Genomic DNA, 21,548 nt, shown 5'->3' on the forward strand with positions numbered 1-21,548 from the left:
TTCCGAACCACCATCCCAACACGACACAGCTCCTCGACACAGAGGCCCAGCCTCCAGATGTGCCATTTATGAAAGTCAGGGTCAACTCTACTTTCACAGCAGGAAGAGCCAGGCGTTTGGAGAACCCTTTAGCTTTGTTTATTCAGTTGTTGCCTCTTTTAATGTCATGTGAATATTGATGAGTACCTACTGTGTGCCAGGCCCCTTCTAGGTACTGGGAATTCAAAGGTGAACGAGGTTATGTTTTGTCCTCATGGAACTTCCCATCAGGTGGGAACTAGAAATAATGGAACTTCTCCAGAAAAAGACTCCCAGCTACTCCACCCTCCCTCCCTCCCTCCCCTCCCCAGACCTACCTCCAAATTCCCCATAATCTCCCAATACCGGGACTTCCACAACCCACTCAGGACACGGCTCGCTGTGCTTCAGGCTGAGGCCCACCGCGGAGCTGGCCCCTCAGCTTCCCTGGCCAGCTCCCTCTTCCCAGGGGTTGGGAAGAGGCTCCTCTTCGGGGAACTTGCTCCATCTGCTGCTGGGTAAACCCCCAGTGCGCAAATCAGCAGCGCAGCTGATAGTGCATCCACAAGGCCTGAAGGTGAGATGACATGACGGATTGTGGGGGGACAGCCATCCTGAAGGGCAGAGGGCCAGGGTGGCCACATGTCTGTCTGCAGAGCCCACAGAGTGGCCGGGACCTGCTCAAGGCCACCTGGATAAAGGCTGGGACAGCTTGTTGTGCTAACTTGGAGGGTAGCTGGGGGTTACTCTCTGCCAGGCCAGGCAGTGACCAACCAGAGGGCCCTAAGCCAGACCTTGCAGTGCTCTGGGTCTTACCTTTCCTGTCAGTCAGACAGAAGCAATGGATGAGATCATTAGGTCATTCTAGGCTCAGTGTCACCACTCTTCAGTGGAACCTGGGAGTTTCTGGCCCGGCCCTCACCCTCCTCACCCCTCCCTCTTTCTTCCCCAGCTCAGGGTCTGAGAAATGGCTCTGAGCTTTAAAGCTGAGCAAACAAACATGTCCAGACCCATAGGGAACAGGTGGTAAGGGAGGGCATGGCTATTTTTATCACAGTTTGAAGAATTTTCACAGCTGCTTCTGTTGCGTCCACACCCTTTTTGTGGGCCCAGGCTATTGGGGCAGCAGACGTCGCCGAGGGTGTGATGGGAAGGGGTGCACTTCGGATAGAAAATCCGCCCAGCTGATGCCCGACACCCCGCCATTAGGGACCCACCTGAAGCAGCTAAGCATCGCCTTCCTCCTCTGCTTCTGGAGCTTGGAAGCCCAGAGGAGGGCTCTGCGCTGAGTCAGTAACCCCAGCAGGAAGGAGTCTGGCCACTCTCAGAGCACTGGGTTTTGCTGGGTGACAAGGGGAGACAAGGAAAGTCTGCAGAGCCCGTTTGCCTTGCTCAGCAAACATTTACCGTGCACCTGTAACGTGTCGGCCCCAGGCTGGGGGGCTGTTGCCAGCAGCCAACAAGGACGTGCTAAGTCTGTTCTACAGATTAGTGTGCACTGCGTTCACTGGTTTTGCACCAGGCACTGTGCTTCCCGCTTCACAGGGGTGATCTCAGGTATCGATCTGTCTTTACAGTACACCCCGATCCCAGCCTGATCCCTCCATTTCCACCTGTTCTGCCCAAGGCCAGGCCCCAGCCCCCCTCACATTTTGCCCCAGCCCTGAAATACCCGCCTCATGTCCCCCTCTCTCCCTCACCCACAATCCTTCACTCAGCACCAGGAAGAGATTTTTTGAAAGTATCAGTGAGATCCCAGGTCCTTCCCCCATTTAATCACCCCCACCCCCCGCCACCACCCATCGTTTCTCCTTGTGCTTAGAATAAAGATCCAACTCCTTGTTACATGGCCTGCGAAGAAACCCCACAGGGTCTGCCCGTCACCCACCTCTCTCTTCTTCTGAGTCTCTCTTTCAGGTAATAGAATTAGGTAAATCGTAATCCTCAGTCCATGACATACTCTCAATGTTATTTCAAGTACCATTAGTTCACTCATGGGCCACTTTTATTTAGTTAGACATATATTTATTTTAAATAATGTAGTTGGCACCTTCAAAACCTCATCGAACAGAATGACACGGATGAATCTCAAAAGCAGTATGCAAAGTAAAAGACACCCAGAAACAAAAGGTAGATACTATAGCTTCCATTTGTAGGAAAGATTCTAGGAAAGGCAAGACCGTGGTGACAGAGAGGTCACTGTTCTCCAGGGCCAGGCGCCCCAGTGAGCCAGCATGCGGCCAGGCAAGAGGGGATTTTGGGGTAATGAAAATGTCCTGCATCCTCATTGTGGCGGTGGCTTCAGAATGACCTATGTTTGTCAAAACTTATTAATTTTACATTAAAATTGGCAAATTTTGTTATGTAAATTAAGTTCAATAAACCCAAGACAAAACCAAAAACTACTAAAGCAAAGCTAGAACTGCTAGCGACGTTGAACTTGTCACCCTAGCCCCTACCACAGACTTGAGCCAACTGTCGTCTGGGGTCCTATGTCCATCACGCATTTGCTTGCTTTTTTTTTAAGAGTTTATTTATCTATTTTTAGAGAGAGGGGAAGGGAAGGAGGAAGAGAGGGAGAGAAACATCAGTGTGTGGTTGCCTCTCATGCGCCCCCTGCTGGGGACCTGGCCTGCAACTCAGGCCTGTGCCCTGACTGGAATCGAACCAGCGACCCTTTGGTTCTCAGGCCTATGCTCAATCCACTGAACTACACATTGCTTGCTTTTTTTATAGCTGTATTCATGTACTTGTATTTCTTAAGAAGTATATTTTAAAATTTTAGTTGTCTTTGACTCTATAAAAAGAGTAGTAAAACTGCATTTAATTTTTCAGGAACGTTTTTTTCTTAACTTACATTCCTAGGAATTGTCTACTTTGTGGCATGTCACTGTGCTGTCGTTCTTTCCGACTGCTGATTAATACTCCATCCTCTGAATAAATGACACGCACCCATCCTTTCTCCTTGACGAACACCTGAGTTGTCATTGAGGACTGAGGGCAGGGCTGCGTGGGACATACATGTGCGTGCCTCCCGCGCGCAGGTGCGAGATTTTTCTCAAGGGTCTCTACTAGGGGTGGCACTGCTGGGTCACAAGTGAATTCGGCTTTGCATGTCACCTCTTCTTTAACGTCATCCCTGCCCCGCTCTCCACCTTGACTGTGCTGCAGCCACTCTGACCATCCCCCCCTTGGACAAGCCCAGTCCATGACAGCCTCCAGACCTTCGCACCTGCTGCCCTCTCCACCTGGAGTGCTTTTCCTTTAGCACTCCCCATGCTGGCTTTTGCTGGTCCTCTAGGGCTCCTTCAGACACAACCTCCTCAGCCCAAGTGTCCCTGTCCCTAGCCCCCGTCTAAGTGAGTTACTCCCGTTCCCACCCCAGTCACTCATGTGTCATTCTCTTTAGAGCACCTACCACCACAATCAGAAATATCCTTTTTTTTTTTAAGTTTGTCACTGTTTCCCCTACTAGACTCAAGCTCTAAGAGAGCAGGGACCGTGTCTTGTTCACAGCTGCCCCCCTAGTATAGCCTGCTATAGAAAAAATATGGGAAAAAATTTTACTGAAGTGGATACTAATATCAATCCCATGTTAGAGATGAGAAATGTGAGGCTCAGAGAGGTTAAGCCATTGGCCCAAGGTTGCAGAGCCTGGAGGTGGCAGGATTTGAATCCAGGTATGGCCAGCTCCAAAACCCATGTTCTTTCCTGGAAGAGGCTGTCTTGTTCTGCTGTGAACTTTCCTCCCCCCTCCCCTGTTATCAGCAGGCCATTCAATGCCAGCTGTGTAGCCACATGGAGGAACTCTGTGGCTACACAGGTGACATTGTATAGAATTCCAGGTCCTGCTGTTGGCTGTCATCCATCCCCTCACCCCCCACAATCTGTACTAATGGCCTTGGACCATGGGAGGCCTGGCCTTACACCACCTGTTCTGGAAATGGAGCCCAGTCCAACCCCCCACCTACCTACTTCCCTATATTAGAGTCCCAGGCTCCGGGTCTCTCTCCTACCATCTCAAAAGTCACGATGTTCAGGCTGCTGAGTTCCCTCCTGTTGGTGGCCCTCGGTAAGACCCCCACCTGTGCGCTGCACTGGGTCAGGAGCCCTTGAAGTCTGCCACCTGCCCTGGGTCTCATTAACCCAACACCTGTAGGAGGGGGTCTTCAGCTTGTTCCTAGAGCATGCTTGTGGGGGCTTTCAGCTTGGTGCTGGAGCAGAATAATGGAGGGGAAGCCATGGGTGGACCAGCTCAGGAGAAAAACCCAAAAGGCTATGGTGGGAGTCCTCAATGAGGCCAGTAAACACAGTCTAATGGTGATGAGCTTGGGCTCTGTGGTTAGACTACTTAGTCTGGAATTTCTGCCCCTTTACCTAACCCTCCAACCCTCCTCTCACACTTCTACTCTGCTCCATATTACATGGTCTAACCTTTTCCTGGTCTCTCTGCCGTATTATATTCTAGTTTAGGGCCACCTCCTCCAAGCAGCCTTCCTTGACTGACAGAAATGGTAACAGATAACATTAATTGAGTGCTTAGTATATGCCAGGAAGAATGCTAAGGATTTTTTTCTTCTATTCTTTCATGTAATTCTTACAACAGTCCCATGAGGTTAGTCCTATTATTATCCCCACTTTAGAGATGGGGAAACTGATCCCCAGAGAAGAAGAGTAGCCCATCTTAGAATGAGGGGCACAGCTGCACTTCGAACCCAGGCAGTCTTACTCCAAAGTCACTTCTTTTCATGATAACAGCTTTCACTTCTGAGAGGCTCTTAGGCTCCAGGCACTGTTCTAAGTGCACCCAGCCCTTTAACGCTGCCGTGGGAAGAGGCCCCATGTTCATCTCTAGCCCTGGACTCCTTCCTAGGCCTCTGCTCTAGTCCAAATGTTCGCTGTTCACATGTGGCTACTGGGGTCCGGAGAGAGAAAGGGGCTTGCACGGGGTCACGTAGCCAATCTGTGACACAGCTGGGACTGGGACCCAGACTTCTTCTTTGCTTTTGGGTCCCTCCAATGGACTGACACCTCAACTCTCCCTTCCAGCCTCCGGCTGTGGCAGACCTTCTTTCAACCCGTCCACCCGTGTGGTCAATGGCGAGGACGCGGTCCCCTACAGCTGGCCCTGGCAGGTAAGAGTGATGCCAGCAGCTTTCTTTCCCACCACCACAGGCTCTGCACCCCCTGCTCTGACTGCAGGGCACTGAGTCTTATCCCATTGCTTTGCTTCTGCTATCCACTTTGGCTTCCAAAGGCCAGGAAACCCTTGGACGGTCCACTCCACGAGGATGTTTTGCCCACTCAACCTGTAACCCTCACGGGCCTCTTTGCAAGTTAGAAGTGGAATCTGGGGATGGCAATGTTTAACCTGGGAATTGGTGCACTGAGTGGAATTTCAGGCTTTGCATGCAGGGTGGTGCAAAAGTAGGTTTGCTGTTGTTTGTATGGAAAATAGTACAATAATTAATAAGTAATAAGACAAGAATAAACTCTGTGTTTCATGTACTCACAACTGTAAAGCTACTTTTGTCCAACCCTGTATAGGACGGGAACCATCTGGGGACTCATTTCTAGACTCCTTGAATTATGTGAAAGGATTATAAGGCCTAAGAGCAATAAATGCACAAAGGCTTTATGGGAGCCAGGGGAGGGAGGCACAGAGGGCTAGACCACTGACTAACACAGTAACGGCTAGCCACATATGGTTATTTAAATTCAAATTAATTAAAATTAAATAATGTTGCCCTAGCTGGGTAGCTCATTTGGCTAGAGTGTCATCCTAATATGCCACGGTTGTGGGTTTCATACCCGGTCAGGGCATATGCAAGAATCAACCAATGAATGCATAACTACGTGGAACAACAAATCAATCTCTCTCTCTCAAAAAAAATCAGTAAGTAAAAATTTAAAAATAGCCCCGACGGGTGTAGCTCAGTGGATTGAGCACGGGCTGTGAACCAAAGGGTCACCAGTTGGATTCCCAGTCAGGGCACATGCCAGGGTTACGGGCCTGGGGGCCAGGTGAGAGGCAACCACACATTGATGTTTCTCTCCCTCTCTTCCTCCCCCTCTCTCCAAAAAAAAGAATAAATAAATAAAATCTTAAAAATAAAGTTATAACAAAAAGCAAGTGGAAAGGATTTTAAAAATAAATTAATTAAATTTAATTAAATTTAACTAAAATAAAAAATGTGCAAAACATTTTCATCACCACAGAAAGTCCTATTGGATGGCGCCAGTTCATAGCGGGGGTCACTGAACTTATTCTATGAAGGACTAGACAGTGAATATTTTAGCCTCTGCTAGCCATAGAGTTTTTATTGCAATGACTCATCTGTACCATTGTAGTACAAAAGCAGCCACAGATGATACGTAAATGAGTAAGTGTGACTATTTCCCGGTAATCTATTATACAAAAACAGACCATAAAACTGACTGGGCCCACGGGCTATAGTTTGCCAACCCCTGGTTTAGAGAGAGCTTTTGAAAATCAGAATGTGGGAAATGAGAAGAGAGGCAAAAGGCTTTGGATGGGTTGTGCCTCAGAGGGCCCAAGAAGCCTTGAAAGAACTGAAGTTTGGAAGAGCTGGGGGCCTGACAGAACAGAGGGCCTTGGGGCCCTTAAGCTGGAAGGTTGAAGGACAGGAAATGTTGAGTCCCCAGGGAGGTCTTGGGCTGGGGGGTGAAGGGCATCAGAGAGTCAGAATGTGATTCCGGGGGGAAAGGGACAGGGCAGCCCCGGGCAGTTGCACAGGTTGGGCACTGCCTGTTTCGAGAGGACCCCAACATTTTCTGCAGAAACAGAGCCTCTGGAGTTACACAGAACACAACTTACACAGCCATGGTAGCAGCCCTCATCGTGGGGTCCAAACCACTCAGGCTCCTCCCTCCCTGGCCTCCAGATCTCCCTGCAGTATGAGAAGAACGGAAACTTTCACCATACCTGTGGCGGCACCCTCATTGCCCCCGACTGGGTCATGACTGCAGGCCACTGCATCTCGTGAGTTCTCTCACTTGCCCTGTCCCTACATGCAGTCCAGGCAGGCCACGGGGGGCGGGGGGTGACTATGGGGCGGGGGTAGGAAGGAGGCCAACCAGGCCTGGACTGACCTTCCCTCCACTGGCAGGAGCTCCCTGACCTACCAGGTGGTGTTGGGAGAGTATGACCAGTCAGAGAAAGAGGGCCCCGAACAGGTGATCCCCATCAATGCTGAGGACCTCTTCGTGCACCCACTCTGGAACCCCAAATGTGTGTCCTGTGGGTAAGTGAACTCTCAGACCCAGGGCCTAAGGGGTCCTCCCTTCATCCCTCTGTGACCCAAAGCCAATTCCGAGAAGACTCCCAGGGTCAGTGGAGCTGGGCCCAGCAACCTGTGCCCAGGCTCTACGTGCTGAGGGCTGGGGCCGGCAGAGCCTTTAAGGTTTAATAGGAATGTCCAACCTTTTGGCATCTCTGGGCCACACTGGAAGAAGAAGAGTTGTCTTGGACCACACATTAAATACACAAACACCAACAAAAACTAATGAACAACAACAAAAAAAGCTTTTAAGTAAATTTACAATTTTGTGTTGGGCCGCATTCATAGCTATCCTGGGCTGCATGTGGCCCGTGACCTGTGAGTTGGACACCCCAGGGACACGAGAGCCCAAGGACGAGTGCGGACTCCCCCAAGTCCACTCGGCTGGTTGGCTTCAGAACCCAGGATTCCTCTGGAACCCGCCCTCCCAAGTCCAAGGGTTCCTCCATTCAACGGATGTCACCAGGGCATCCTGGGTTTTCAGCACCATGGGCAAAAGGAGGCGCAGTGGACTAAGAAGTCAGGCTCCAGCACTAAGTCACTGTGTGGCCTGGAAAGTCACCGCCCTTCTCTAGGCCTCCGTTTTACGGCTTGCCAAGAGTGAACTTCTGGGCTTCCTGGGTGGTTACGGGGGTCGAGGGGGCAATCACTAGGTGAGGACAAAAGGCAGGGCCTCCTAAGCCCCTCAACCATATGCAAACCTGTGCCTGATTGGCTCAGCATCTTCCGGTGGGGAGGCCAAAGAAGAGTGCCAATCCCCTAAAAGTGCAGAACAGGAGTGAGGGACCAGGATGATAAGAACTTGACCCGCCCACACGGGACTCCTGGGGTCAGTGGAGAGAGAATTCAGACCCAGGTGAAGTGAGAACTCAGACCCAGGTGAGGTGATCTGAGAGCCAAGCCGGTGGATGAAGACAGACAGCTGGGACTCTCAAAGCGTGGTCCCCAGGCCAGCAGCATCAGCATCCCCTGGAAGTTTGTCAGGAATGTGAATTTTCGAGCCCCAATCTGACCCCCTGCATCAGAATCTCTGGGCTGGGTCCTAGCCCCTCTGTTTTAATAAGACTTCCTGGTGATTCTGATGCAGCTGAAGTGTGAGGACCATTGGAGTAAAAGCTGAGGACATTTGTGAAGGTCAAGGGTGAGCAGAAAGCTGAAGGGGCCCAGGGAGAAAGGGGGGACAGCCTGGAGGTGAAATATCTGGAGCAAGGGCTGGGTGGTGAGGCTTGGTCTGGCCAGAGGACCAAGCTCCGTGACTCTCCCCTCCTCCCCAGCAACGACATCGCCCTCATCAAGCTGTCTCGCCCTGCCCAGCTGGGAGACTCCGTCCAGCTTGCCTGCCTCCCTCCGGCCAACGACATCCTGCCCAACGAGGCACCCTGCTACATCAGTGGCTGGGGCCGTCTCAGTAGTACGTGCTGACCCTCCGCCCAGCCACAGGGACAGTGGGTAGAAAAATGGGGCCCAGGAGCTGGGATTGAGGGCAACACCAGGACCGGTGCTTGCACTTTTTTCCCCGTTCTTCCTCCAGCAGAAGTCTTCTCTTGCCACCCTCCCAAAAGTGACATTTTTAGTGTCTCCTGAGTGCCAGGTGCTGGGGATGCAGATGGACAAAGCAGATAGGACTATATAGTCTGGTGGGAAGAGGGTCCCCATCTTCCTCATCAGAAGACCTGCCTGCCTCAAGCCCTCACCCCACACTGGAGCTCCCAGCCCCAGCCCTGTACCCCTTGACCCCCACACTCAGTGCTCTCTACCCCCACAGCTGGCGGGCCCCTCCCTGACAAGCTGCAGCAAGCCCTGCTGCCAGTGGTGGACTACGAGCACTGCTCCAAGTGGGACTGGTGGGGCTTCTCCGTGAAGAAGACCATGGTGTGCGCTGGTGGGGACATCCGCTCCGGGTGCAACGTGAGTCAGCTCTCACCCGCCCAAGATCGTGCTGAGCTACAGCCACACAGCTGGCGGGGGCGGGGCCCTGGGGTACCACTGCCATCTGCCTGGAAGATGCAGGAGAGATCTTGTCCGCTTGCCCCATTCAGCTTCCAGGCCAGGAAGGACTGGGAGAAAGTCAGGTAGTCAAGACACACATTCTGAGCCTGGGAGTCACGACTATTGTATTCTAGTCCTAGTCTGCACACTGACTTGGCCTGGGAAGTCATTGTTCCTCCCTGGTCCTGAGGCTTCCCCGTCAGCACAGCAAGGGGTATTGGCCTCTGAAGTCATCTTCCACTCTGTTGTCCTCGTTACAATTAAACCAAACTATCATTGTGGTATAAGTGAGTATGAACAATAACATTGTTTATTGTGATAGTAATAACGGGAACTACCATTTATTAATCACTTCCTTTCCACTAGGCATTGTGCTAGAATCATATATCTATCATCTCATTTAGTTCTCACAACAACTCATAAGACCGATACTACTCCCCATCACAGATGAGCAAATCGAGGCTCAGACAGGTCAAATCCCAAAATTCAGAACAAACTCCGTTCCTTAAAGCTGAGATGTGTCTCAGTCCTCTGCTGCTCTCTGACGATTCCAGGGTGACTCTGGAGGCCCCCTGAACTGCCCTGCTGGTGATGGCTCCTGGCAGGTCCATGGTGTGGCCAGCTTTGTTTCTTCCTTGGGCTGCAACGCCCGCAAGAAGCCCACTGTGTTCACGCGTGTCTCAGCCTTTAACGACTGGATCCAGGAGGTGAGCAGGCAGGCTAGCCAGGAGGGCTCCAGGTGCTGCTCTTCTGAGAGGTGCTGAGGGGAGGGACAGTGGGGGTGGGGGGGCGTGGAGAACAGCTGATCCTGAGGAGGGGCTCAAAGGATCCTAGCAGGTCAGTAGTGAAGGGACCCTTGGTGACACTCCAGAGGATTTGGGGATGTTTTCTGCTCCAGCGTGGCCCCAGGAACTTTGATGGTTTCTGGGTGGAGCTTTGAACTACTGCCGAACTTCCTTCTTTCAACAAGTATTTATGAAGCGCCTTCCCTGGCCCAGGTCTTTTCTTGTCATGAAGGCCAGAGCGATGCATCCAAGGGCTGCCTCGTGGGGGGACAGATAATCAAATGGACAATAGTGATGAGCTGTGACAGGAGGAGCTCTGGCCCCACTGAGAGAGCCAGTATCACCTGGAGTTGAATGGCCAGGGGAGATTAATAATGTTTGTAGCAGTCATCACTTATAAACTACTTAAACATGTATCAGGCACTGCAATGAGAATCTTAGTTAATAGTTTAATTAAAAACCCCCATGAGGTGAATGATTACCCCATTATACAGATGAGGAAACTGAGGCTCAGAGAGGTCAAGTCACTTGCCCAGGATCACAAAGCTAATGAGCGGCATGGCTGGGAGTTGAAGCCAGTTCCACCTGGCTTCAGAACCCGTGCTCCTAACTAGGCTAATCTGGGTTTTTCCCCCCTGTTTTTCCAGACCATGGCAAGCCACTAGAACGGAGTCCTGGGTGACGATACTGATCCACACGCTTCGCAAAAACAATAAAGTTCTTTCAGAAAATCCCAACTCAAGTCTCGCTTCCTTCTTTGACTCCCCTCTTCCCCTCCAGCCCTTTCCTAAAATCATAGATTTGGTATGTAGAGACAAGACCAGCGCTAACCCTCTTAACATGAAGATGAGAAGAAAAAAGAAGAGACCCTGAGAGAAAAAGGGAATTGCTACAGGGTGGCCCACCATCCCAGTTGGTCTGGGACTGAGGGGTTCCCCGGACACAGGACTTGCAGCGCTGAAACTAGGGGGGCCTGAAGGGGGGCGGGGGGGCAGGTCCTGGGAAATTGGCCACCCTGCACAGCCACACATAGTCACTGGCTTTTCAATGCAGGCAGAGAAACATGGTAGAATCTGCAGAAAAACAGACTTTCCCAGCTCCTTGGGAGGCTTATGGTGGAGCGGGAAGGGCCATGTGTTTTCTGCTCCCACTGATGGGCTGGGGAAGGAGGCCTACAGTCATTCACTCATTCAACAACCATTCGTTCCTTGTTCCAGTGAAGGGCTCAGAGGGGGAAGATGACATGGGTCCTGCCCCGAAATAATTCATTATTTAGGTAGAAATAAGCATATTAGAATCATCCATTAAAACATTTACTAGCACCTTCTTTGTGGAAAGTTCAGGGCTGGGAGTGCAGAGGTTAGCAGGACAACCTGGGGAGAGCCCTTGCTGTGGGGGGAGCCGACGCACACACAGATGCGCACGCAATGCTGAAAATGAGGTCAGAGCCCCTCAAGCTGCAGTTGAGGTCCAAGAATGCTGCCACGCAGCCAAAAACAACATTAAAAACAACTAATTCCTTTACTCATGTTTTCCCTGAAAACTGTGAAAGGAAATATGGTCCCAGTGAGGATACACATATATGACTTTTAATATTAATGCTATCCCATTGCCCCCTCCCTTTCGAAATTCTATTTCTACTTCTGAAAGTTTAAAAGGTACAACATAGCAAATAATGTAGGACACACCCAGGTAGCTTTCCTCCGGAATGAACAAATTTCACATTTTTGCTTTATGTTTTCTAAAATAATGGCTACAAGGAAGTTAGAGGCCCCTTTGTCATCTCCCCAGGGGTCACCATCATCATGGGTGTGGGGTCATCATCCTATTACTGCTTTTCCTTTAGGGCACATTGCAGGATAGTTCTTGCCTGTCCCCTGAAATTGGGTTTGGCCATGTGGTTTGCTCTGGCCAAGGGGACGATCTGACAATCGGCCAAGCTCTTTCCCTCTGCTCTGGCAACTGGTGGCTACAGGTCAGCCTAATCCCAGAATGAGGAGACATGGTGCAGGGCCTCTGCTGACCCCTGCTGGACATGTAGCACAAACAAGAAATAAACTCTTGTTACAAGCCACTTTGATTTTGAGGTGTTTGTTACAGAGGCAGGACCCTAACCGATCCTGACTGATAAAACGAGTTGGCTGTTTATCCTTCTACTCCATGCTGTTATATTTTTACCGTGTATATAAATATCTTAAACAATATATTGCATTCTGTTAGTTCTTAAAAATACATTCATGGAAACAGACTCATAGACACAGAAAGCAGACTGAGAGTTGCCAGAGGGGAGGAGGGTTGGGAGGCTGGGTGAAGAAAGTGAAGGGATCGAGAAGTACAAATTGGTAGCGACAAAACAGCCAGGGGACTGTAGCGTACAGCATAGGGAAGACAGTCAATAATATTGTAATGACTGTGTATGATGCCAGGTGGGCACTGGAAATAACAGAGGACTCACCTCATAAACTATATGATTGTCTAACCACTATGCTATACACCTGAAACTAATACAAAATAATATTGACTGTAAACTGTAATTTAAAATATGTAAAAATAAAAATAAATAAGTAGATAAGTAACACATGCACGGCTTCATGCCATGTGGATGATTTTGCTTATTTTTCCCAACGTTATGTTTCTGAGGTCTATCCAGGCTGATTCCTACACCCCCTGCTCATTGCTGCTGGGTTGGAAGCGTCTCCCATCACACAACACTAATTAGTTATTTAAGCTCCTCCCCCCACCGATGGACATTCACAGCAGGGCCAGTTTTTTGTGATTACAAATAGTGCCTCCTGAATGTCCTTGGTCAGATCTCCAGGTGCACATGTGTAAGTTTCTCTAGGCTGCATTCTGGGGAACGGAACTGCTGAGTGAGAGGGCAGGCTCATTTGCAACTTCACCCATTGCCAAACTGCTCTCCAAAGTGATTGTATCAACAACGCTTCACAAAATTCCCATTTTTTCCCTTTTCCCATCCACCATCACCACCTATTACAACTGTCCCACATTTTTCTCCTAAAACCACTCTTGGAATCTCAAGTCTCTCCCACAAAACTCTCCTCCAACTCCTACAAAAGCCCAAGAACTGGTCTGGCAAGACCGAGTGAGGGCAAGGAAGAAACTGCATCAAGCAGGGCCGAGACCTCTTTTGCCATGGGATTGTGGGGGAGGATGGAAGGAATTCTGGAACCAGCATGTGCTAATCACTTGTGCTGAGTCAGACAGACACAGTGCCAGGTGATATGTGTAACTGTCAGGTTTTCCCAAAGCACAGCAGGGCTGCAAACGCTGAGCATCTACTTCTTCCTAATGCATCAGGGAAGGGCCCTTAGACACTTTTCCAAAATAGCGTTAGGATAAAGCGCAGTGAAATGTGTAAAATTCCACCCTGTGGACCCACTACCCAGCCTCACGGGGAGGCTGAGAACTGCTACGACACCCTTCTCATGCACGGACAACAGAGTTAGGGAATCTTACCTCAAAGGGCCAACAATTTTATCAATCGTTCAATTTCCTCTTGTTTAATCTCCAAGTTTCAACTATTCAGATCCTTTAAAAACCATATAGTCAAAGCTTCCAGTCAAGACAGTGGGCTGGGTAAATGTGCACTCACAACCACATCAAAATTACAACTGAAGTACAGAACAACCATCCTTCAGAACTGCCTGAATCCTAGCCGAACGAAGTCCTAAACAAAGGATAAAAGAAGAAGCCACATGGAGACTGCTACACAGGGCGCCCTCCAGTCTCCAACATGGTAATTGCTGATGTGAAGATGAAATTCGGTTTCACTCCAGTGGAACAAACAGTGAAAATGCTTGAACTTTGATTCCTAGTCAGGGCACATGCCTGGGTTGCAGGCCACGGCCCCAGCAACCGCACATTGATGTTTCTCTCTTTCTCCCTCCCTTCCCTCTCTAAAAATAAATAAATAAAATCTTTAAAAAAAATGCTTGAACTATCTAGCCACGTGAGCAGGACAGAAGAGCGCAAAAACAATGTCTTGACATGTGTGGAACAAGTTACCAATCAGACACGGAGCTTTTGCTTTCACCCTGCTAGAAGACACCCCTGAAACCGGCTATTGTGAAAGGCTGTGATTACTGTGAGACAGATGAAGCAGCTTTCGCTGAATCTGGTGCCCCTTGCAGCACAGACACGGAGCAGGGAAACGACTGAGGCCTGTGTCTATAAACAGGGCTCTGCTGGACTCCCCAGAACCGAGACTCGTTACAAAGGCTGTTTCATCTCTGCATAGAGATGCCAAATAGAGAGTGACTTTTAAAAATCATACAGTCTTGAAACCTATATAATTTTGTTAACCAGTGTCACCCCAATAAATACAAGGAAAATTTTTAAAAATCACTTAGTCAATAATTTAATTTTTGAGTAATTAGTATGTCAACACCAACAACTTTCTGGTTTTGTTTTCTAAAGAGTGAGCAACAATCCACTTGGAAAAGCACAGCAGCGATACTTCAATGCCCTTTTAAAAGCAAGAAAAGGTCAGTGTTGCAATGTTCCCTTTTTAATCATACGATGTCAACAATTTAGTTCTCATTTTTAAGACATCAAAATGTCAACAATTCCTTTTTTAATCTTAAGAGAGTCAACAACTGCATTCTCTTTTTCAGGACATTAATATTGACTACATTTTAGAAATTCTCATTTTGGGAAAGATTCTTTTTTTAATTACTCACATTCCCCCCTTTCTTATGCGGCTACTGCTATCATTTTGATATGCTTCCTTCGGCTTCTTTTTCTTTGCATCTAGAAAACCCATCAACAATTAGATTCAATGAACACAGACTGTTCACCTACTGGTATTCCATGCCAGGTATGGGCTGAGGAAAAAGGACCCAAACTTGCTTTGGCCAGGTGGCTCAGTTGGTCAGAGTGTCATCCTGTGAAACAAAAGGTCGTGGGTTCGATTCCCAGTTGGGGAACATACCTAGATTCCAGGTTTGGCCCCAGTTGGGGCACACATGGGAAGCAATTGATTGATGTTTCTCTGGCACATGATGTTTCTCGCCCTCTCTTTCTCCCTCCCTTCCCTTCTCTCTAAAAATAAATAAAGTCTTAAAAAAATAAAAATCAAACATACCTGTATTTTTTGGACTATAAGATGCACCCCCCCAAATTTGGGAGGAAAATACAGTGGCGACCCTGCTCCTGCCTCCTGTGACCCCGCTCCACTGCTGCCCGCCCCCAACAGCAAGCCAAGTAAGCTACATTTGGACTATAAGACACACCCACCTTTCCTCCCAAATTTGGGGGGCATGTGTCTTATAGTCCAAAAAATACGGTATCCTCCAGTGAAGTTTTTTTTTTTTTAAGATTTGTTTTTTAAATGACCCAAACTTGGGCCAGGGCATGAGCCCACAGTCCGGCTGAGGAGCTGACACGTACACCCAAGCAGGCAAGAAGGCTTGACTCAGCGTTCTAATGAGGGCCCAGAGTGACATGGGGCCCCAGGAGCTGGGGTCACATTGGGATGGGAAGATCCGAGCTCTTGCTGGCCCTCACATCCAGATGATTGAGGCGTCAAGGGATTCCTTTCTAATGTGAATCTGTCAAACCTGCTTTTGTCAATTAATACCAAAGACAGAGTGCTGAGAAACTTTGGGGTTTGAAATCATGTCAGTGAGACTGAAACATCCCCCTCTTGCCTGGTGGGTCAGAGGCAGATTTGACACAGAGAAGCAGCCTGGATTACCCACCCAGGTGCAGAGCCTCAGGTAAGGGATTTTTGGATGCAGCAGTCTATTTATCTTAACTTTGTGGTTTCTAAGAAAACAGGACCGTGAGTCCACTTCTCAGCCCAAGCCAGATGTTAACCCCTTTCCACACAGCCATGTTTGCTTTGAGCCTATCAACACTGCTTCACTTCAACTTCACCTAAATTCCATTCTTCCTCCAAGTCCTATAATAATCCTGTTTTTCCCTTTATTTGGTGAGACACCCCATGGTTCCTCTGGGAGCTTGCTGAATTAAGTTAATAAACCTGACTTTGTTAAACTATACCTGTATCCCTGGTGGTCTTTATCAGATTGACTTTATCATAAAATCCAAGCCTTCTCTGTTCATTCATTCGCTGGTTTATTCATTCAACAAATGTCTGTCCAGGTTATGCTCAGTTTTAGGTGCCAGAGACACAGTGGCAGGATGACAGTTGGAAGACTTTGATCTAGTCCAACCCTCTCATTTTACCGATAGGAAAACCAACACTGGGAGGATATGGCAACAGCATTGCAGGAGTGAGAAAAGGGCCGGCAGTAGCTAGGGGAGGGGAGGTAGTGGTGGGACCACAAGCAAGGAGCCCTGGTTCTCCAACCACCAGCTGGAGTACCTGGCCATCTAGGAAGGAGTTTTCTGATCCGCAGTGGCAGTGTAGACAAAAGGCACATCTTCCCTTCCCCAAGGACAATGGCTCTTGGGGTGATAACCCAGTAAGGGCATTTGAGGTGTCCCTCTTAATTCCCTTGTCTGCTTCATTTGGATAGGCCAGTAAGAGGAGAGTGGGATGAGCCACCCAGAGTGCCTCTTCCTAACAGCCAAGTCCTTGTCTTTCAAAGTTAAGAGCAAGGTGGAAGGGCTGCCTTGGTTACCATCTTTGCACTGCTTCTTACAAGCTGTGCCATTTACGTGACCTGTGTGTCCAGATTCAAACGCAAATGAAACCCAGAATCAAACCAGCTCAGTACGACTTTAAAAATTTCAGTTAGCCATCAGTAATTGCAAAGTCTTGGGAAGAGGCACACAGGCCTAAGATTGAGCCTCCCAGGTGCATGGGGTCGCCCCCTGGATAAACTGTTAAACCCGCACGGCATATGCCCACTTCTGTCTGGGTAGACTGAGGCAGGGGTACTTAATAGACTGTGCCTATTTCCTCATGTGAAGTGATCCCACGGGGCGCCATATAGGACCCCTGTCTCCAAAAAGCAGCCACCCAGCCTTCTCTTTCGGTTTCTTTCCTCCGGGTGGTGCCAGGACTCAAGGGTGTAACTTTTGGGTGGGGCGCTGACTCAGCTGCGGGCGGACTTCTCGAGTGTCTCAATTCCCCGCTTCATCCTCTTTTCGCTTTGCAGCCGGGCAAACTGCGGCTCAAAAAGACCAAGAACTTCCGCGAGGCGGAGAAGCCACCTAGGCTATACCCAAAGGTCCTCGCGGAAGGCAGGATTGAGGACCGAGGAAGACCAAAGCCCGTCACGGGTTAAAACCACAAAGTTTTGGAGCACCCCCCCGCCCGAAGCCTAGAGAGACCCTGCCCCTCTAACCTAGCCCCCCTCGACTCCCAATTTCCGGACAAGGAGAGACTTCCGGTTCCGGCGATGGGCTACAAATCTCTGCTCTCGGGCGGTGGACCCCCTTTCTCCGAGCCGGTTGTGGGGCCTCCCTGCGGTGGTGAGCTGCCCCCGTCCCGTCCCTCCGCCCCCTGAAGCGGTGAATGCGCAGGTGAACGCCGCGTCCGCCTCCTTCCCTCGTGCGCAGCCTGTCGGGAGCTGGGGACCCTCGTGTCGGCCGGCTGGCCGGCCTTGGAAGTCGGGAAGCCCTGGTGTTGGGGGCCGCCGGCTGCTCCGCGTGGCGGGACGTTGGGCCTCACAACCGCGGAGGAGGAGCGGGTCCCCAGAAGCGCGTGTTCCGGCCGGGCCTCGTTCCTCTGAGCCGCGCCCATGTTGGGGGGAGGAGCTGGGCTCCGCTCCCGCCCTAGACGCCGAGGATTTTCTACTCCGCTGAGTGGGTCCCGCAGCTTTCTATCATTGTGACCGTGGGCACGTCCCCTCTGTCCAAGCCTCAGTTTGCTCGTCTGTGCGTGGAAGTAACCGTAACTGCCCTACTGGGTTATCGGGAGGGTTGGCTGAGCGAAGAGCGAAAGCCGCCGCGGGCCGTCTTGTCTGTACAATTCAAACGGTGGCAGCGGCAGCTGTTATTAGAGACAACTGGGGCAGTAGAGAGTCGCATTTGGGCTTTAACCTGAGAGGCTAAGAGGAGCACAGAGAAGATAGTGAGAAATGCGCAGCGCCGTGCCAGGTGGGAAATGGTGCCCAGGGAACGAGTTAGTAAGTGGTGCGCGCAAGCACTGTGTCTGCTGGTCTTCTGAAACTAAGATTTGTTGGGGGGTCCATCTTTCAAATCCAACCTTGAGAACCGACCCACTGACAGTGGAGACTTAAGAAGCTGAGGTCGTAAAGCCCTCGGTGTTGGAAACTAAAACTACCGAAACGGTGTTTTCCTAAGTGGGTTAGGGGTTTTTCACTCAGAAAGATTTTCTCCCTCTTGAACTTATGAAAACAATACCAAAAGACATACAATGAAAAATGTTTTTGCTCAACTGTTCCTGCCCCTTGGAAGTCAATGCAATTTAATTTCTTTGATAACCGTCCAGGTATTGTTTGTGGAAAGATCAGGTCATACAAGCTTATGTATATGTATTTTGAATTTTCTTGAATGGGCTGATACGGTGGATGTGGGTATGTGCCTTGGAGTTACGGACGTCTTCACGTGTGTCAGCGCTCGTAGGCCCACTTCATTCCGTCCAATGTGTCCCACCGAGTGGCCAACAGGACTTCATTCAATTCTCCCGTTCGTGGCCATGTCAGTTCCCAAATTTTGCTTTCCCACACTGTTTCATCCACCTCTCCTTGACTAAATGTTTCCTTTTTTCCAAAGCAGCCCTGAGTTATGACAGTATTTTGCTTTTGTCTTCACTCTAGTTAGTGACATCTTATTTTGGGGGGTGGGCACACTTTTTATTTGATAACATGGGAATTGCTGTACTTCCAAGAATAATCACGCTATAGGGTCTAGGATCGATTCAAGACTGCTAGAAAATGGGTCAGGGAAGCTTTAGAGAGCAGGTGAGGAGGAGCTGAGGACTAGTTAACGTGGAGCAGCTGGTCAGTGTTGGTAGTGGTTGGCCTCTTGTCAGTCGTTTCCCAGGAAACAGTGGAAGCCCTGGAGTGGGAGTGGTTTTAAATGTCGACGCTTCTGTGTAGCTATGGAGGAATTAGCTCTTGAGGAAGGGTAGTTAATGAAAAAAGATGATCTATGAAAACTGACTATCTCATAGGGTTATACTGATTGGGCATACCCTTATGTGGAAATCAATGCAGTCATTATTGTCATTTGAGTTTCTCCTCCGCTCCTTAAAAAAATATATATATATATATATATATATATATATATATATATACATAGGGTGTGGTTTTCCTGTTAATGTCCTCTCTTCTGGACTGGGGCCCTAACCCAAATGAAGCAAAGCCCCCTTTTTCCTGGCATTTTACCAGTATTTGAATTGCCCACCCTTCTCTTCTCACTACAGTTGGTTTGCAAGTCTTGGAGTCAGCAGCCATCCAAAGACATTCTGAGAAGTTCCGTTTCCCAGACTCTGATTGGAGAAGCTTAGGGTCCTGATTTTAACAGGGCCTTTTGGCTTTTCTTTCTTTCTTTCTTTCTTTCTTTCTTTCTTTCTTTCTTTCTTTCTTTCTTTCTTTCTTTCTTTCTTTCTTTCTTTCTTTCTCTCTCTCTCTCTCTCTCTCTCTCTCTCTCTCTCTTTCTTTCTTTCTTCCTCTCATTCCTCTCATTCCTCTCATTCCTCTCATTCCTCTCATTCCTCTCTCTTTTTTTCTTTCTTTTTTCTTTTGCTCTACCCTGATGGTAGCTCCTAAAGTGACACTTTCTGTGTCAGGGAGGTGGGGGTAGGTAGGAAAGACAGTGAAGTAGATGTAAACAAACAACCCTTGTTCCCCTCCCTCTTAGCACTTCTGTGTAATTTGCTTTTGGACATCGCAGATGCTCCATAAAAATGGTTGGAGGAAACAAATACCCATGATTTTAAAGGTTTTTCCCCCTACAAGTCATTTGTATATACAAATCATATATATATAGTTTTTAGTATAATGTAAAATACTTTGTAATGGAGGAAAGATTCTCTGGCTAACAAGGGCAGTGTTCATTCTTTCTGCTTTGAGAATCTATGTTTTTCGTTTTGGTAAATCATTAACACATTTTTCAATTGTGTCAATTGATCCAGCAAGGGGAAACCAAAATAGAATTTCTAGTAGCTTCATTAATACAACCTATTAGAACAGACATAGACTCCTAGATACAGAGAACAAACTGTTGGTTGCCAAAAGAGAGGGTGTATGAAAACGGTGAAGGGTTTAAGAAATGTAAATTGGTAGTTATATGGAGATGTGAAGTTCATTGTAGGGGATATAGTCAATATTGTAATAACTATGGTGCCTGGTAGGTCCTTGAATTAACAGTCTATGCATCTCTGAAAAGAAAAAAAAAACCCTTTTAAGATTGAAAGGCTGATAGAACCTGAGTCTAGACCAGATCTAGGAGATCAAGGTGGTTTTCATAGCCTTTGTGGGGTTTTTGGGGGTGTTGGGTTTTTTTTTTTTGTTTTTTTTTTTTAAATGACTTCTCTTTCTCCCTAGGAGCCTGAGTCATCCTTTTCTAGAGTTCCAGAATGGAGACTGAAGGAGACCCAGACACACAAAGAAATAGAGAAGTCCAGAATGCCGAAATGATGTCACCATCAGATGAGATGGTGGCTAAGGAGCCAGAAGATGTGCTAACAGCAGCTCCCCAGCCCCGGCTTCCACAAGAGCCTTCTGGGCATCCACCAGAGAGCCTTGGCGAAGGCTGTGTCGAAGATGTTGAGACCGTGCCGAGAGCGAGCCCTCTCAACCCTGCAATCTTCAGGCAGATGTTCAGAAAGTTCCGCTATGAGGATGCACGCGGGCCCAGGGATGTCCTCAGACATCTCCTGGTGCTTGCCCGGCTGTGGCTGAGACCTGATATTCACACCAAGGAGCAGATTGTGGAGATGTTGGTGCAGGAGCAGTTCCAGGCCGTCCTGCCTGAAGAGCTCAAAGCTCAGGTGCAGAAATGTCAGCCTGGGGCCAGATTCACTGGCTAAGTCTCATTGCTTCTGGTTCAGCCTACAAATGAGACGTTTGGTTAAAGGTTCTCTTTGTTGCAAATTCCTACTACAGTCATGGGAAATTTGAACCTCGGGTTTTTTGTTTGAGTTTGCCTTTGACTAGTTGTAATAAGAATTCAAAACCCATGTCTGGACCTCTTTTTGCCTGAGGCCGTTCTATTTCCTGGGACTCTGAACTCCAGAAGGAGTTTCTCTGCCCTCTTGTTAGGACAATCAGCCTGCTGCTTGTTTTTGTTCCGCTGAATGTCTCCTTTTTTGCACTTTGTGACATCCTTTAATATATTGTTTATATGTATCCAAAGAGGTCATTGCTTTAACTTTCAGAATTCTTGATTCTTGCTGTTGTGGCATATGAGTGGGAGCTTCTGTAACCCCACCAGTAACTTGTTTGGGATGTCCTTGAAATATTAAAGTTTGGTTCTTAATAAAAATGTTCTGTGATAATTTACCAGTATAGCTTTCAGTAGTCAGCAGTTGAGATAGATAATTATCAGGAACAGT

The 21,548-nt window shown here is 48.7% G+C and overlaps 1 protein-coding gene and 1 long non-coding RNA gene across 2 annotated transcripts; both read left to right on the top strand.

The window, feature by feature from the left end:
* Positions 1-4,016: 4,016 nt before the first annotated feature.
* LOC123831872 (chymotrypsin-like elastase family member 3B) lies at positions 4,017-10,830 on the top strand. Its single transcript, XM_045859162.1, has 8 exons — positions 4,017-4,090; positions 5,068-5,153; positions 6,924-7,021; positions 7,149-7,283; positions 8,594-8,730; positions 9,085-9,227; positions 9,863-10,015; positions 10,741-10,830. The coding sequence occupies exons 1-8, from the start codon at positions 4,051-4,053 to the stop codon at positions 10,756-10,758; spliced, it is 810 nt and encodes a 269-aa protein (XP_045715118.1). The 5' UTR covers positions 4,017-4,050; the 3' UTR covers positions 10,759-10,830.
* A 6,312-nt stretch (positions 10,831-17,142) lies between these two features.
* LOC123831939 lies at positions 17,143-21,478 on the top strand. The gene is made up of 2 exons (XR_006787984.1): positions 17,143-17,548; positions 20,539-21,478. It is a non-coding gene; the product is annotated as an uncharacterized LOC123831939 (long non-coding RNA).
* The last annotated feature ends 70 nt before the right edge of the window (positions 21,479-21,548 follow it).

Source organism: Phyllostomus hastatus, unplaced genomic scaffold (assembly GCF_019186645.2).
Source record: "Phyllostomus hastatus isolate PE091 unplaced genomic scaffold, TTU_PhHast_1.1 phas_scaffold_182, whole genome shotgun sequence".
NCBI lineage: Eukaryota > Metazoa > Chordata > Mammalia > Chiroptera > Phyllostomidae > Phyllostomus > Phyllostomus hastatus.

Coding starts and splice junctions, on each gene's coding strand:
- LOC123831872 (XM_045859162.1), top strand. CDS start 4,051: ATGTTCAGGCTGCTGAGTTCCCTCCTGTTGGTGGCCCTCG. Junction 7,284..8,593: donor CCCAAATGTGTGTCCTGTGG/GTAAGTGAACTC, acceptor CCTCCTCCCCAG/CAACGACATCGCCCTCATCA. Junction 9,228..9,862: donor ACATCCGCTCCGGGTGCAAC/GTGAGTCAGCTC, acceptor TGACGATTCCAG/GGTGACTCTGGAGGCCCCCT.